Source organism: Myotis nattereri (genome assembly GCF_964212035.1).
Source record: "Myotis nattereri genome assembly, chromosome: 1".
Classification (NCBI taxonomy): Eukaryota; Metazoa; Chordata; class Mammalia; order Chiroptera; family Vespertilionidae; genus Myotis; species Myotis nattereri.
The window spans coordinates 202096150-202111498 of record NC_138075.1 but is presented as its reverse complement, the minus strand read 5'-3'; the positions used below and the strand labels follow the sequence as shown (position 1 = coordinate 202111498).

At 37.1% G+C, this 15349-nt stretch overlaps 1 protein-coding gene across 1 annotated transcript in view; it reads right to left on the bottom strand.

Annotated features, from left to right (window-relative positions):
- Nucleotides 1–236: 236 nt before the first annotated feature.
- The window catches only part of GABRA4 (gamma-aminobutyric acid type A receptor subunit alpha4), a 67736-nt gene continuing 52623 nt past the window's right edge, over nucleotides 237–15349 (bottom strand). Inside the window, exon 9 of the mRNA XM_081088375.1 lies at nucleotides 237–2735. Coding sequence (XP_080944501.1) covers nucleotides 2205–2735 — 531 coding nt within the window. The 3' untranslated portion in view covers nucleotides 237–2204. The remainder of the gene's footprint in view (nucleotides 2736–15349) is intronic.

Below are 15349 nucleotides of genomic sequence, written 5' to 3'. Positions count from 1 at the left end.
ATCCATTGACCATCTATAAAATTTATAGGAGAAGAATTTATTCTTTAAAAGGGAGGCCAATTAAATACTTCTTAAGAATAAACTAATAGATAAGCAAGGAGTAAGTTTCTCAGCAAAGAAATAAGGTCATTTCATTAGAAAAACGAACAATCATAGCTTCCTATATTTCAAGCATTGTCCTCAAGGCTAGAAATCTATTTACATTCATGAAATAATGCTTGATAAGTTTTGTGTACAAGAACTCTTTATTAAGTATATACATTTATACAGATTTTACTGGGCCTCATATTACTGGCCTCAATTTGTAAATAAGGGGTTTAGATTGGGTGATTTCTAAAGCATATTTCAGCCTTCAAACTGTTGATTATTTTAAATATCTAAAGAGATGACCAGTAAGGAATTCTCCAACATGACTCACAATTAATATTTGGCATTTGCACATGTTACAGGTCTCATACAAAGTTACTCGAAGGCAATGCAATAACTGAAAAACTAATACAAATTAATATCATTTCTTTTATAAAAAAAAAAAAAATAAGAGATCCTGTTTTCAAAGTGGCCATTTCTTTTCAAATGTTCCCTCAAACATGCAGAACACATTCATTCACAAAAACTAGGTTAGGGAGACAGAGTAGTATAAAATAAAAATTTGGAAGCAATACAACACAAAAAATTGGACCTAGATTTAGCAGCATAAGACAGCTGCCAGAAATTCAATTAACTTGTTAAGCCTACCTAATGAAAAAGAAAAGTCAGTACATGAACATCCTGATAAATTGCATAACAGAGTCAGTGGCATACCCTTGGGCTAGGGTTTTTTCTGTACCCCATTCCTGTGCTATTGCTCTTTTAATTCCAAACATCTCACCTTAGTTATGAAACTATACAGAGCTTCCCCTCCAAATGAACATGAAATTGTCCTGAAATACAGAACTACAGACACAGAAACCTCCCAGAAGTTTAGCATTTCACCAGCTAATACATTTCACCAAATCTATGTTGGGAAAAACATCTAAAAAGCCCTTGTGTTGAGTTCCTAATTCTGATGATTCTGTGATTCTGATCAAATTCTATTATGTGATACTGATCAAATTTCAGATAGGTAATCCATAAGGTCTTACAGTGCCCAGATTGCTACTTTCAGGCGCACAGTGATTTTCAGGTACAGAAAAGTCTGTACCACATTTTCATGATATTTTGATGTCAATTGCTGAAGTACTCATGTGTACTTATCTCCAAAGTGGCTATGTGAACAATATACCTGTTATCTCTATCAATGTGGGAGACAAATATTTTGAATATGTTTTCAGATTCTAGATCATGTATCTTCATTAAAGAATGCACTGGTTTCTGCTAGTTTATGGTTCATTCGCATGCGTTGACTATTCTATTTAAGTAATATTGTAGGCAAAGGTGAAGGAGCTTTCCTAGAGAGACAATGTCTAGCATAGTGCCTGGGACACAGTAGGCTCTGAATAAACACACATTGAAGGAGTACAGAACTGAATGAACTACTATCAAAAGAATTAATACAATGAGTTAAACTTTGGCTCAAAGCACAAATTTCCAAGTCAACTGTTAAGTCCTGTTTGGTCAACATATGACAGGGCATGTATTTTCCCTGGTCTCTGTATTTCTTTTTGATGCAGCAGAGGTTTCACTCCATTGGTCAGTATTTGTTTAGTTCCATTTTCCTTTTAAAAATGTTTAATTTAACAGGAAAAGTCCTTTTCTGCAGAAACTAGGTAAGAGGATCTCCAAAGGTCACGGCATATAATATCTGATAAACAATTCTGATTAAGGGCAGTGCCACTGGGAAATTTAGGGTGGTTGGTTGATATTCATAGTGTATATTAAAAAATGCCATAGTCCGTTTTCAAATTTCAATGCATAAATATGCACCACATATTTCTAAGAGCCCTATTTCTCTCGTCCCAACTTTCCAAGATGGTCTGTATTCTGTCTAATTTGAATGCTGAATTGATTCTATTTAAATCATTTTTCTGAAATGAAAATTGGCTCACTTTCTTTTCACTGAGGAATTAATTAACTCTCCCAATAACTGGCTTGAATTTTTTCAAATGGGAAAATTACATAGGATGTTTATTTTAGTAAAGAACAATTGTTTATCTTTAAAAACATTTAAAAAGACATTCTGCATTCAAGTTCATCATATTTTAGGAAACTTCTATAGCAAAAAAAAATTACAGTAGACTTTCTGATTTCTCCATAGTGTCCTTGGATAAATAAACAACCCAATAGACCATGTTAAATGCCCCAAATGTTACTGGAAAGAGAATGCGGGCATACTTGTCTATTTTACTTGTGCCAGATCCAGGAGGTGGTGGGGCAGAAGGAGGAGGAGTGGCTGACAACTTCCCAGAAGCCCCTACGGTATTAACTGTTGTCTTAATTCGCCCCAGTCTTGATCCAAACACATGGTGGGTAAAAGCAGGTCCTGCTGAAGCTTGCGGGGACACATACCCAGTTCTGCTAGGAGTAGAAGAAGCAGATGGTAGTGCTCTTGCAGCAGATATAGTTTCAGCGGCATTTGCATGGCTGAATGGGTTTGGACTGGAAGCTAAGTAAGTCTGCGATGTGGCCTCAGAAGCTGCTTGAACAGTCATGGAAGATCTGCTCGAATGGTTTCCTACCTCGGTTCTGATGCCAACGTCAGATTCAGACTGAACCAAAACATTTGTTCTTTTCCTCATGTTCAGATTGGCATTTGTGTTCTGAAAAGATATAATCAAAATTACATTGGCATGTCATTTTATATAGATTTATACAACATTTAAATGGATCAAATCATTAGAACTAGTTGTTTCCATAAAATAGACCTTTATGAGTATGCTATAATCAGCTTGATATAAAGGCTTACCAAAAAGAATGTGTACATATCTGAAACTGAATCAAAAATTTTCTTTTTTGAAATTGTTATCCATTCCTATAAATAATTAGGATTTAAATCTATAAAAAGAAGATTAGGCTTTTATGAGCATAAACTAGAGTTATACTTGACTTTAAGGATTCAGGATGATGGCAGTACAACTTATTTGTTCAGTTTTATTGTAAATAATATTCTGTGATATGTTGTGTACATTTCAGTGATTTTTATATAGTTTGCTTTATAAACAAGAAAAACTTTACTTATTCTTGTGCATAGAATAACAATAATAATAACCATCCACATGTGCATGCCATTCTTTAAAAAAAATCCAAAAGCTTTCATTTCTAAGTCCCTGGAATTTATTTTCATACTAGTAGTCTTCTATAAGCAATCATACACAACATTATAAATCCAGAAATCCTAATGCATTTTAGATTTTTACCATAATCAATAATGCAAAAACAAAAAAACCAGATTTTAAATAAAATGTTGTATTAGACATATAAACAGGATCACCATTGCATAAATATCTAAATTCAAATTATTTATGTATAAAATGTTTCAATAAACATGAAATTCAGTATTTTCCATCAAATTATATTCTGTGTAAAACAAAACTACACTTGAATGAAGATGCATGAAAAGTATTAAAAGTAATGCTCCTTGTATTTTGACAGACATGATAAATAACTGTATAGCCAACTATAGATTGTCCACACTAGTGAAGGAAAGCAATTGCTCAAATTATTCAAATGTCTGTCCTTAGCTATAGTTTGATTGTTTTGCAAAGATGTTTGTTTCTTAATTACATTTATTCTAAGTTATATTAAGGGTAAATAGTAATTGCTTTCTATATACTCTTCCCCTACCATTTCATGAAATAAATGATGGGTGAGAAGATGGAGAAGTAGAAGAGAGACAGAGGAAGAACAGCTCACAGTGTATGATTCAGAAGCCAGCCTACAAGAAATTTCACAGATATTACATACAATTAATTAATAATCCACTTTACAGAAAAATGGTTGGTCTACAAATATAATCTTTTTTCAATACCACACTCATCAAGCAGGTTAAATGTGTTCAACCCATATTTCATATATTTGTGAATTATGACTTCAAGTTTTCTGAGAAAGAAAATAAGCCTCACAAGGTGAGAGCCATAACAGGATCTGAGAGTCTTCGAGAGCGTTCTTCCTGTCAGCCTGGAGGATTCTTCTAAGTAGATTGCAGTTGAACTCTTGAGAACTTGTCTAACATATGGCATCTAATTTCAGTGGAGACAATTTAAACCAAAATTGACATCAACCTAAAAAGTGAATTATCATAATTTACCCAGAACATTTACTCTACAAAGCACACTGTACACATCACTTAATTAACCCTCAGATTTTGAGTCCCTTTTTTTTTTTTTTTTACAGAAAAGGATAACCATTCATTGATTACCTTTAATTCTAAAATGTAATACACATGGTGAAGAATATAAAGAAGTGTAAGGTATATCCACAACATTTAGAAAGCTTACACTATTATTGGTAAGGTAAAATGAATACCCATGCACATGATACAATAAAATATGTAACAAATATACTAAGAAGACAAGGAAGAGAGTAATAAAAGGACCAATTGGACGAGCAAGAGAGAAATATGTAGTTTCAAATACCGTATAATCTGATACTTTCTTATTGCCTTTTCCACCAAAAGTTAGGTCATATATAATCTTTAGAAACCCATCTTTTCATAAAAATAAACTCTAAGAATTGGATACAGTGGGGCCTTGACTTACGAGTTTAATTCGTTCCGAGACCGAGCTTGTTAAGGAGCTCGTTAACTCAAATTACTCTATCAACTCAATGCAAAAAATTGGCCGAGAGACAGCAGATATCTCAAAAAACGCGTTAGTCGGGACACTCGTAAGTCAAGTGTACTTCCATTTCTGGCCAAAATGGAGCCACAGAGACAGAATTTACTCTCCTGCATGAAGTGACTGGACAAAGCCCCACCCGGGTTGCTCAGTTGGTTGGAGAGTCACTCCCTACCCAAAAAGGTTGTGATTGGATTCCAGGCCAGGCACATACCTAGGAGGCAGGTTTGATCTCCAGATGGGGCAAGTATAGGAGACAACTGGTCAATGTTTATCTCTCCCATCAATGTATTTCTCTCTCTCCACCCCCTCCCCCTTCCCCTCTCTCTCAAATCCATGAACATATCCTTGGGTAAGGATTTAAAAAAGAAAAAAAGGATTTAAACTTAAAATAAAGGAAATATGTGAAATAAAAATTGTTTTTTGAAGAGACTGGGCACTAGACAACATAGAACCATAATCACTGGGAGAAAAAAAAAAAAAGGAAAGAAACAACCTTGAGAGAGTCCTATGCTTTGGTGCAGAAAGGGAGAATCTGGGCAAAAGCTGGCAGACTCCCTGAATTGAGGAGATGGAGCTGAGAATCTAGGGAAATCAAGGTGGTTAGCATTCACAGGAAAAAGTAACAGAGAAGTGTATGCTGAAAAAAGGAGAGAACTCCAAATGTCTGAAGAGTCCCATTGAGTATTTTGCTAAGCACAGATCAGATTAAGGGGGTGGGGAGAATTAACTACCAAAGGCTGCAAGAAGAACCACCTGAAAGGATTAGAAGCAGTACCTGGCATATACTAAACCAGTGGATATGCCTGTTCCCACCAGCCAGACTGGAATATCTCAAGATTCAAATAAAATTTGGCAGAGTACTCAGAAGGCATTTGCCTCAGTAATATGAATGACCAACTCCATACACTGATCTAGTCTTGCATAATGAATCTTAAAAGTAAGACCTAAAAAGATGAAACTAATTCTAAGTAACCTAAGTGCACCCCACAAGAAATCACAAGCACATTTATCGGATCTTATCTTCTTTTCCTCTAGATCAATATCCTTCTGGAACTTCCTGAAATCCCAACTGTGAATTATGTTCTAATGGTTGCTTGAATAATTCATCCTCCCTCTTCATATCCCACGCCTCACCTTCAGGATCTGGAGCCTATTTTCCTATAGGCTTCCTTATGACTTTCTCTGGCCAACAGTGTGGTGGAAGTGATAGTGTGCACTTCCAGGTCTTCGCCTTAAGAGCCCTGGCTTGCCTTCTACTCTCAGAACACTGCCACCATCATAAGAACAGAGGTGGGCTAGCCTGATGGAGAAATCTTTTAGAGCAGAATCAGTCATCCTAGGGAGGTTTATCCTAGAAGCCAATAGCTAACTGATCACTAGACATGTGAGTTTGCTCCAGCTAAGAGACAATGGACTGCCCAGCCAATCCTAATCCAGATCAACAGAACTTTCTAATTCACTCACAGTATTAAAAGCAAAAATAAATTGTTGTATGCTAATTAAGTTTTGTAGTTGTTTGTTATGCAGCATGGTTGTGGCACTAGATAACATACGTAGACCAACTAAACCAAGGGCCCTAAAGGAGGTATTCCCAAAACTCTGGAGAGGAGAAGTTCCCCAGACATTCTGGGATAATTAGAAGGTGTTCCTGCCCAGAATGTATCAAAGACCATTTGTAGACCCTATTGCCCAACTCCACACACTAGTTAAAGGACCAAGATATTTTGCCCTCTATAACCCCATTCTTAAAGAATAACATTTTAAAACTGCAAGAGTTTTTTAGTGATCAACTTACTCCAGTTCCTCATTTACAGTAGGGAAAAATCCAAGCAGAAAGGTCATGACTGAATGGAAGGCATACACTGAGTTACTTAACTAAGTGTTCTGCCATATTGTACAGCCTCTTCGTGCACAGATGTGGAGGAGGCATTAAAATACTTAATAAACTACTCCTTTTGAGTCATTCGAGTCAGTCAAGTATATGTAAGTCAATTATATTGTTAAAAATTATTTGAGACTTGGAAGTCAGAAATGAGTACAGCTTGTTCTTTCCATGTCATAATGGAGCATTAATTAACAATTCCATGCAAGGATTATTAAGTTTCTAGGAGAATTTACTTGAGTTTGATTTTGCTATTTAATATTGGATTTGAGCCAAATACTATGAAGTTATATATTAACTTGAAGGCTCTTGTCCAGTAAAAAGACCACCAAAAGTTATGATTTTGTTGGCCTGTAGGATGTTAACCACTTCTATATCTGACATAGCAACCTCATCCTAACATTTACTTTTTTATTTTTTAAAAACGTATTTTATTGATTTTTTACAGAGAAGAAGGGAAAGGGATAGAGAGTTAGAAACATCGATGAGAGAGATCGATCAGCTGCCTCCTGCACACCCCCTACTGGGGATGTGCCCACAACCAAGGTACATGTCCTTGACCAGAATCGAACCCAGGACCCCTCAGTCTGCAGGCTGATGCTCTATCCACTGAGCCAAACCAGTTCGGCAACATTTATTTTTTTAAAGTTACTTGTAGTTATTACTCATAAAGATTTTGAACCCATTTTATCGTTTAAGTGGTTCTCTCATTAATTAATGAGTTGAACATTACTTTGCCTTAATGTCCATTCAATATTTTTTTGCAATGTTTTTGAAAATTTGAAAATTATATTCTGACAACATCTATAATTAGACAAATTATAATCTATACTAATAATAGAGGAATATGCAAATTGTCCAGGACACCGTCACAGTAACAATAACAACCGAACAGCAGGCTGTGTGGGGCGACCAGGCTGGCAGGGGGGTTAGTGAGGGATGACCAAAAGACTAAACAAGCAGGCTGCATGGGGTGACCAGGCTGGCGGGGGGGGGGGGGCAGTTAGGGGCAATCAGGCCAGCAGGCAGAGATGGTTAGGGGTGATCAGGATGGTGGGGGGGGCAGTTAGGGGTGATCAGGCAGGCAGGCTGGTGAGCAGTTAGGAGCCAGCAGTCCCAGATTGTGAGAGGGATGTCCCAGATTGGAGAGGGTGCAGGCTGGGCTAAGGGGACCCCCCTCATCCCCATGCACGAATTTCATGGACCGGGCCTCTAGTTATCAAATATGTGTAAAGAAAATGTCTGGAGAGAAAAGTGATCCCAAGTCAAAGAGATGAGCTCAATCTATGGTGACTGAAAAAAATAATCAACAAAGTGAGAGACTTGATGAAAATGGAGGGAGCAGTATGAAGTGTGCCACTTAGGATTATCACCTGAAAAGAAAGGTTGAATCTTTAAGATTACCAGTGAACTTCTAGAGCAGGGGTCCTCAAACTACGGCCTGCAGGCCACATGCAAATACAAATACTGTATTTGTTCCCGTTTTGTTTTTTTACTTCAAAATAAGATATGTGCAGTGTGCATAGAAATTTGTTCATAGTTTTTTTTTTTAAACTATAGTCCGGCCCTCCAACGGTCTGAGGGACAGTGAACTGGCCCCCAGTTTAAAAAGTTTGAGGACCCCTGTCCTAGAGTATAAAGACCATCTTACTAATCATTGTAAGCTAATGAACAGAGCAGGCACCTACTTCATTTTAAAATAAATTTTAATGGAATGGATATAGAACAGAATCAAGATTATTTTTTAAATTAAGAAAATTAAAGAAAAACTGTACAAATATTTTCTACCTGACCTCCAGATTACTATTTCTTTGTTTATGGGTCAGATTTCTAGGATATTGCAGACAGTCCTAGCGCACGGAAATTATGTTGACTCAATCCCAAGGGTGACTGAGAATACCTAAAAAGTCTCTCAATACTCTATTATCAGAACATATAAAGGAAGGAAAATTAGACTGATTTGAGGCTTAAATCTTTGCTCTCTGCCAAACAGCCAAAGAATACTCAAGTTATTTGGGACTAATGTCTCAAGGTCTACTATGTAAAAAGTGTGTCATTTTCCATGGTGACAAACCACAAAAGGATTGAGAATTCTGATGATCTACCTGGCACAGGACTCACTAGGAATAATATTCACACAGTTTTCAAGTTTTGAAACAAACTAATGTGTCAGTCAGAGTAATGTTATGTTTCATACAGTGTTCAGAGACTTGAGTGGCTCCATCAGTATTCAGCAGACACAGTGGTTACAAACAAGAAAAGTACCTCAGCTTCATTTGAATTTTAAAAAATGATTTAGTTTGAAATTATTTTGTCATTAGTCACAATAGCCCGAAGCAGGGAAACTGGTGGGATAGAGAAGGGAGGTGGCAGATTCAAACATCACCAACAAATTAAAGCAGCAACAGGCAAACAGGAGCAAATCCAAGCAATTTGTCAATCATGACTGTGATCTGACACAGTTTCTAAAGAAGTATTATCAACTGCGAAAATGAAAATTCATCTAAACTTATTACTCTAACCACAATGAGATAAAGTGACTAATACGAAGTTTGTAGAACACAAGCTACATTCATATTGCCTGCTTGAGAAGCTAAGGAAGTTTAATAAAATGTAATTTAAGTCTCTAAATTAAAAACAAACAAGGCTAATAATGAACAGGTTTATCTTCTAGAATATCAATGAGTCACATACAAAAAAAAAATCCAATAATGTAAAGCTATGTATTCAGGGCCATTTCGACAGGGCTTCGGGGGCTAGCCACACATCCTATTTAATAAGGAAATAAACAAGTAGGGGGGAGCAGCTGAAACCAGACTCCAAGGTAGAGATTTACTGAGGGCTATCAGTAGTGTTTTAAGAAAATGGAAATGAAAAACACCCCCTTCAAATAAACATGCTAAATATTTCATACACAGTCACCACGGGGCTCTGTCAGACATTGAACAACAAAATGCAGTAATGAAAACGCTGAGTTTCCTATTTATTGTATTTCATTTCCTCCCAATGTTAGCATTTAATTGAATGTTTGTATTTCCATAAGCTATAGAAATATTACTTTCAATATCAGGAACTGGGATAAGAAATTTATGTCTTCAGTTGGGGGACTACCAGAGAACAAGGTCTTAAAGAGTTCATTCATTTCCTATTTACATATTTAGAAGTTAAAAATGTAAAATATTAGGATTTCTTGAAGATCTGTGACTTTTGTGGTTAGTTTTGTTATAGGGATTCTTAGTACTTCTTCTCCGTGCACCGCCCCCCCCCCCCGCCATGCTTTGTATATTAAATATGTGTCTCCAGCAAAAGAAATCTCTTTGTCAGAGACTTCAGTAGTCAGAGCACAGGGTCTAAGTTTGATCAAGCGATCTTGGCCTGGATTTGCTCCAGGAGATACATTCATTCACTATTGCGGCCAGCATAGCCCTAGAGATGGTAGAGGGCAAAGGACACGCCACTCACTTTCTCCAAATGCAAACACTAAGCTGGATGATTCTTCTCTTGCTCAATAATGAAAAGCAGCATTGTAGTCACTCTAAATGTTTATAAGAATGAACACTGGGCTCTAGCCAGGTGGCTCAGTGGGTTGGAGTGTCATCCCATACACCAAAAATAAAGGTTGTCGGTTTGATTCCCAGTCAGGGCACATATCTAGGTTGAGGGTTCAGTCCTCAATTGGGGTGTGTAAGGGAGGCAACCGATCGATGTTTCTCACATTGTTGTTTCTCTCTCTCTCTTTCATATATATATATATATATATATATATATATATATATATATATATACAGACACACACACACACATACATACACACATCCCTAAAAAATCAATAGAAAAATATCCTCTGGTGAGGATTTAAAAAGAAAAGAATAAACATTGGGAGTTAGTTAAAAACAGTTATATCAGATCACTGGTCTCTCTCTGTGACTTTTCCAATTATCAGTGAAGTCCAGATACTGGAACTCAGGGAAACCACAAAGACTGGAAGAACTGTTGCCATCCAAAGTACAGGACTATATTCACACCTCATTCTACGAATAAAAAGACACACCTAGAACATTGGCTCATAATTAGAACTTTGGCAACCCAGTTTGACTGGCACACTTTCTAAATATAACAGAATATTTTTAAAATTTGTATCTGTGAATATATTGGCCATTATAGTGTCACTCTTCTTTTTTATCTATTTTAATTACAGTAATCAAAACTACTTTCTTCCACATATAAATTGGAAGCAAGAAATGAGTCCATGAAGGGCATCAAATGGGATGTAGAAAGAAACAAATGTCCAAGAAGGCTTTAAAAAAAAGAAAAAGAAAAAGAAAGAAATATTAAGAGGTTTTAATCACTGCTATAGACTGAATTGTGTCCCTTCAAAATTCATATGTTGACATCCTGATACTCCCCCATTCCCAATAAGATCTTGGAGGAAGTGATTAGGTTAAATGAGGTCATAAGGATGGACCCCTGCTGAGACAGAGCTGCTGTGCTCCTGAAAGAGGAAGAGACATCCAAGAGCACTTCTCAGAGTCACACAGGGACACAGCAAGAAGACAGCCATCTGCAAGCCAGGAAAAGAGCCCTCACCAGAGTCCAAAACCTGCTGGAACCTTGGTCTTGAACTTCCTATCCTCTAACCAATGGGAAAATAAATTTTGGCTGTTTAAGCCATCCAATCTATGTTATTTTGCTATGGTTGCCTGAGCAGACTAAGACAATCAATCATCCAACTTTAGTAAAAATAAATTCAGAACACACACAATTTTAAGATTTTTAAATATTGTATATTAACTGACCTTTTCATAGGGAAAAAAAATAAAAGCTAAACAAACCTGCAGCTTTCTCCTTTCAGATACTCTCTTCGTTTCTGGTCTGCTCTGCCCTCTCTTCCTCATTGAGTGAGTATACTTATCTTATAACCCCAAATCCTAGGTAGAGTCAAGATAAAAGGCAGAGAAACTGAGATGCATTTGGCAAGAATTAAACATTGATCTGTTTGCAGTATTTTTAGTCATCCTTTATTAATAAAAATGGTAGGGGCTTCTACAGCCTCTGCCTAAATTATCCCAGCTGCCTGGATACCTTGAGTCACTTTCAGTTTCTCTTCACCCAAATCAGAGGATTTCAGTTAACTGGGGCTTTTTTTTTTTTAAGATGTTTTTAAAATTGATTTTGAGAGAGAGGGAGTGGGAGAGAGAGAAACATTGATTGGCTGCCCCATGCACACCCCCTACCTGGGATTAGGGATCTAGCCCAAAACCAGGGCATATGCCCTGACTGGGAATCAGACCAGCAACCTTTCAGTTCATGGGAGGATGACCAACCAATTGAGCCACACCTGCCAGTGTTAACTGGGGATTTATTTGACCTTCAGTTTGAATTTAGCTCCAGATTTCACTTCAACTGCCCACTATTTTTCCCTAAATATTTTTGCCTCTCTTCAGATTATGACTTTTTTTAATCCTCACCTTAGGATATGTTCATTACTTTTAGAAAAAGAGGGAGAGAAAGAGAAACATTGATGGGTTGCCTTCCTTATGCACCCCAACCAGGTATTGAACCCACAACCTTTTGGTGTAGGGACAACACTCCTACCAACTGAACCACCAGACCAGGGCCAGATTATGACTTTTATGTGTGACTGTGTATGTTTATGTGTGAATGTGTGTACACTTATTATGGATTTCAGAGCATGTATTTATTTAAATATTGGAAAGGTGTAATTAACCTAACTTATAACCTTTTCACACTTTATATTAAAAATATTTTTTAATTCTTAAAAGTAGATTAATATATGTAATGATATCTGATAAAACATTGTAAAAGGAATCTTGCTAGGTTTTTCAATTCCTAACTTGGGTGGCCAAATAAATTCATTTTTTAAAGCATCCACATCATATGGAAATGAGTTATTTCGGTTTCAAAATATTCAGAAAATCTCATTTAAACTTAGAAAATGCTTGTACAATGCCTTTTCCTTAATATAGACTTGATATGATTTGTTCATAATGACATTGTGCTATGACAAATAGCCACCCAGAAAGACGTAGATTCATGCCGACACTATAGGAGGCTGGCATAGCAAGTAATCTAAGTCACAGTTTTATCTGCATCAGCAAAGGCAAAAGGGGTACTATCCAAAAAGCAATAATTTATCAACACCAAATCCTCAGTATATACTTCTGCTGGGGGAGGGAGAGGAGGAATTCCACAGCCCAAGCATTATCAGCCACAGCCCTTTGTGAATTCATAGCTATGCAGCAGAGGAAGTCTGTGATGAGCCAAGGACCTTACCTGAAGTAGCCTGAGTTTGGAATATTGGACAATGTTTGCCTACTGAATCTAAACATTTATAATAGCTTTAATAGATTTTTTGGAGAAAAAAGCTCAAGTCCTATGCTTCACCTTTTGTTGGAAGTAACAGAAGGGCCACAATTAATCTCATAAGCAATAAAGGACCCATTAAATACATTGATTGATTCACTCAACTAAATCATTTATTTACAAATATGTATGAAGTGCTCAACTTTTAAAATTATTTTGCTTGGGATTGGGAGTACAGAGATGAAAAATAGTCCTTGAAATTTTTCATAGGAATTATAAAAAATTATAATACTAAATGGTATAAAGGAAAATTAGAGGAATTAAGAAATACATTACCTAGCCTGACTGCTGGGAAAATCTCTTGGTGAAAGTGGCACAAGAGCTGGAACATTAGGAATGAGCAAGAAGGTGAAACTAGGGGAAAGGTGAACTAGGGGAAAGAACTATGGGAAAGGGAAGAAAAGTTTTGTGGGGTGGGCACAATTGTCAAAGATTTTTCTCAGTGGGATAGAAATAAGGAACGCCAGTCATCTTCCTTGTCAATTAAAATTTGAGATCTCTTAAGGATGTTCTAAAATTCGCCTTTTCTCAGTTTACTCTTATTGGCTTTTGAAGTGGGCAATTAAAGCAATGTTTTCCATTCAGGGACCACTCTCACATAACGAAGGTCTGATATTGGCATTTCCTGACAGGCACCTTGAATCTATATCAGCCTCTCTACCATTTACTGAACACTTACTATAAATCAAGTACTACACTAAATGGTTTCCACAAATAACCTCCCATATTTATTACAACCACCAAGAAGATAGTATTAATATTCTATTTTTTCCAATGAGGACACTGAAGCTTAGAAAAGTTGGTATTTCTCCTACGGTAAGATAATTATCGGTTAGTCATAATTTGAATCCCAAACCCACATGTCTAACCACTTCAGGAAACTGTCTACGATAGCAAATATGTATGTTAATGGGACTGAAAGAAAGCAGAAAAGAATTTACCATAAATATGTCCACAGTAACATAAACTAGGTAAGTGACATTTATGAACAATTTGATTTTTCAGACTTTGATTTGATTTAAATTTACTTAGTTTTATTATAAGCTAAAAACTGTATTATCCTTATAGCTACATTATCTCACGAAAGCAAAACAAATAAAAAAAAACCTTCCTCTGTTTAATTCTACCTTTCTAATGTGTGTGAAAATTGCTCTAGAGTTTTTATGAATTACTAGAGGCCCGGTGCATGAATTCATGCACAGGTGGGGTCCCTCGGGGTGGCCTGCGGGGATAGGCCCCCAGCTTATGCCCCCAGCTCACAGCCCCACAGCCCCACCTGGCACCCTGTCTTGGCTTAGCACCGGCCCCCTCACCTGCTCCACCATCCTGTCTGTGTGGGGCAATAGGTTGGGGCCTGAACCCCGCCCCCCCCCCCCAGCTCCCTCAGTGCCTGGGAGCCAGGTGGCAGCCCAGCCCCCCGCTGCCACTGGTCATTGTCTGTGGGGCAATCGGCCCCCCACTCACACCTGCCTTGGTCTGGTGCTGCCCGCTCACCTGCTCCACCATCGCACCATGGTCCCGCTCTTGTTGGGGCCCATCGGGGCCAGCAGTGTCTCCACTGCCAGTGCCGAGTTACCGACACCCATCATGTTCCACGCTGCCCCCCCATGGTCAGCGCACATCATAGTGAGCAGTCAAACTCCCAGTCGAACGACTGCCCGAGGGGACAATTTGCATGTTAGGCTTTTATTATATAGGATTTTTGCTTCCATTCTTCCTAATATTCTTCCCATTTCTTTGGTGATTGGTTGTCATAATGTACTTATAGAAATTACTTTGTATCCTAGATATTTTATACATTTAGGCCTAAAAAATAGTTATAAATAGGTCTACATTAGATGATTTACTCTACAGAAAATTTTATCTTAACAACAAATACAATCCACTTGAGCAAATATTTTTAATTGAGTAAAAGACAACCTATTCAAGTTGTTTTAGAAATTAATCAACATCACCACCTAAAATCTGCATCTCCTATGTGATAAAAAAAAAAAATATTTCCATCATGTTCTTCTGCAAGAGGGAAACTGTGCTCCAACTTTCTTTGATAAATTTTCCCTTAAGTTTCAATATAGCACTTTCAAAGATGTGTAAAAATTGACTTCAAATAGATGGTGAACCTGAAACATTTTTTTCCCCTGGTGCAGAGGACCCTGCAATTTCAACTTCAACTGTAACCCAGGGAAGGTATCAACATAAGCATTATCCTAGTTGCTGACTTGAGAATGATTCTTAAACATGTAGTTATCTACAAATAATTAAAGTTAATAAAGTTCAATAATGCATGTGCCAAATTAGGTATAATGTAAATGTGTGTATACATGTGTAT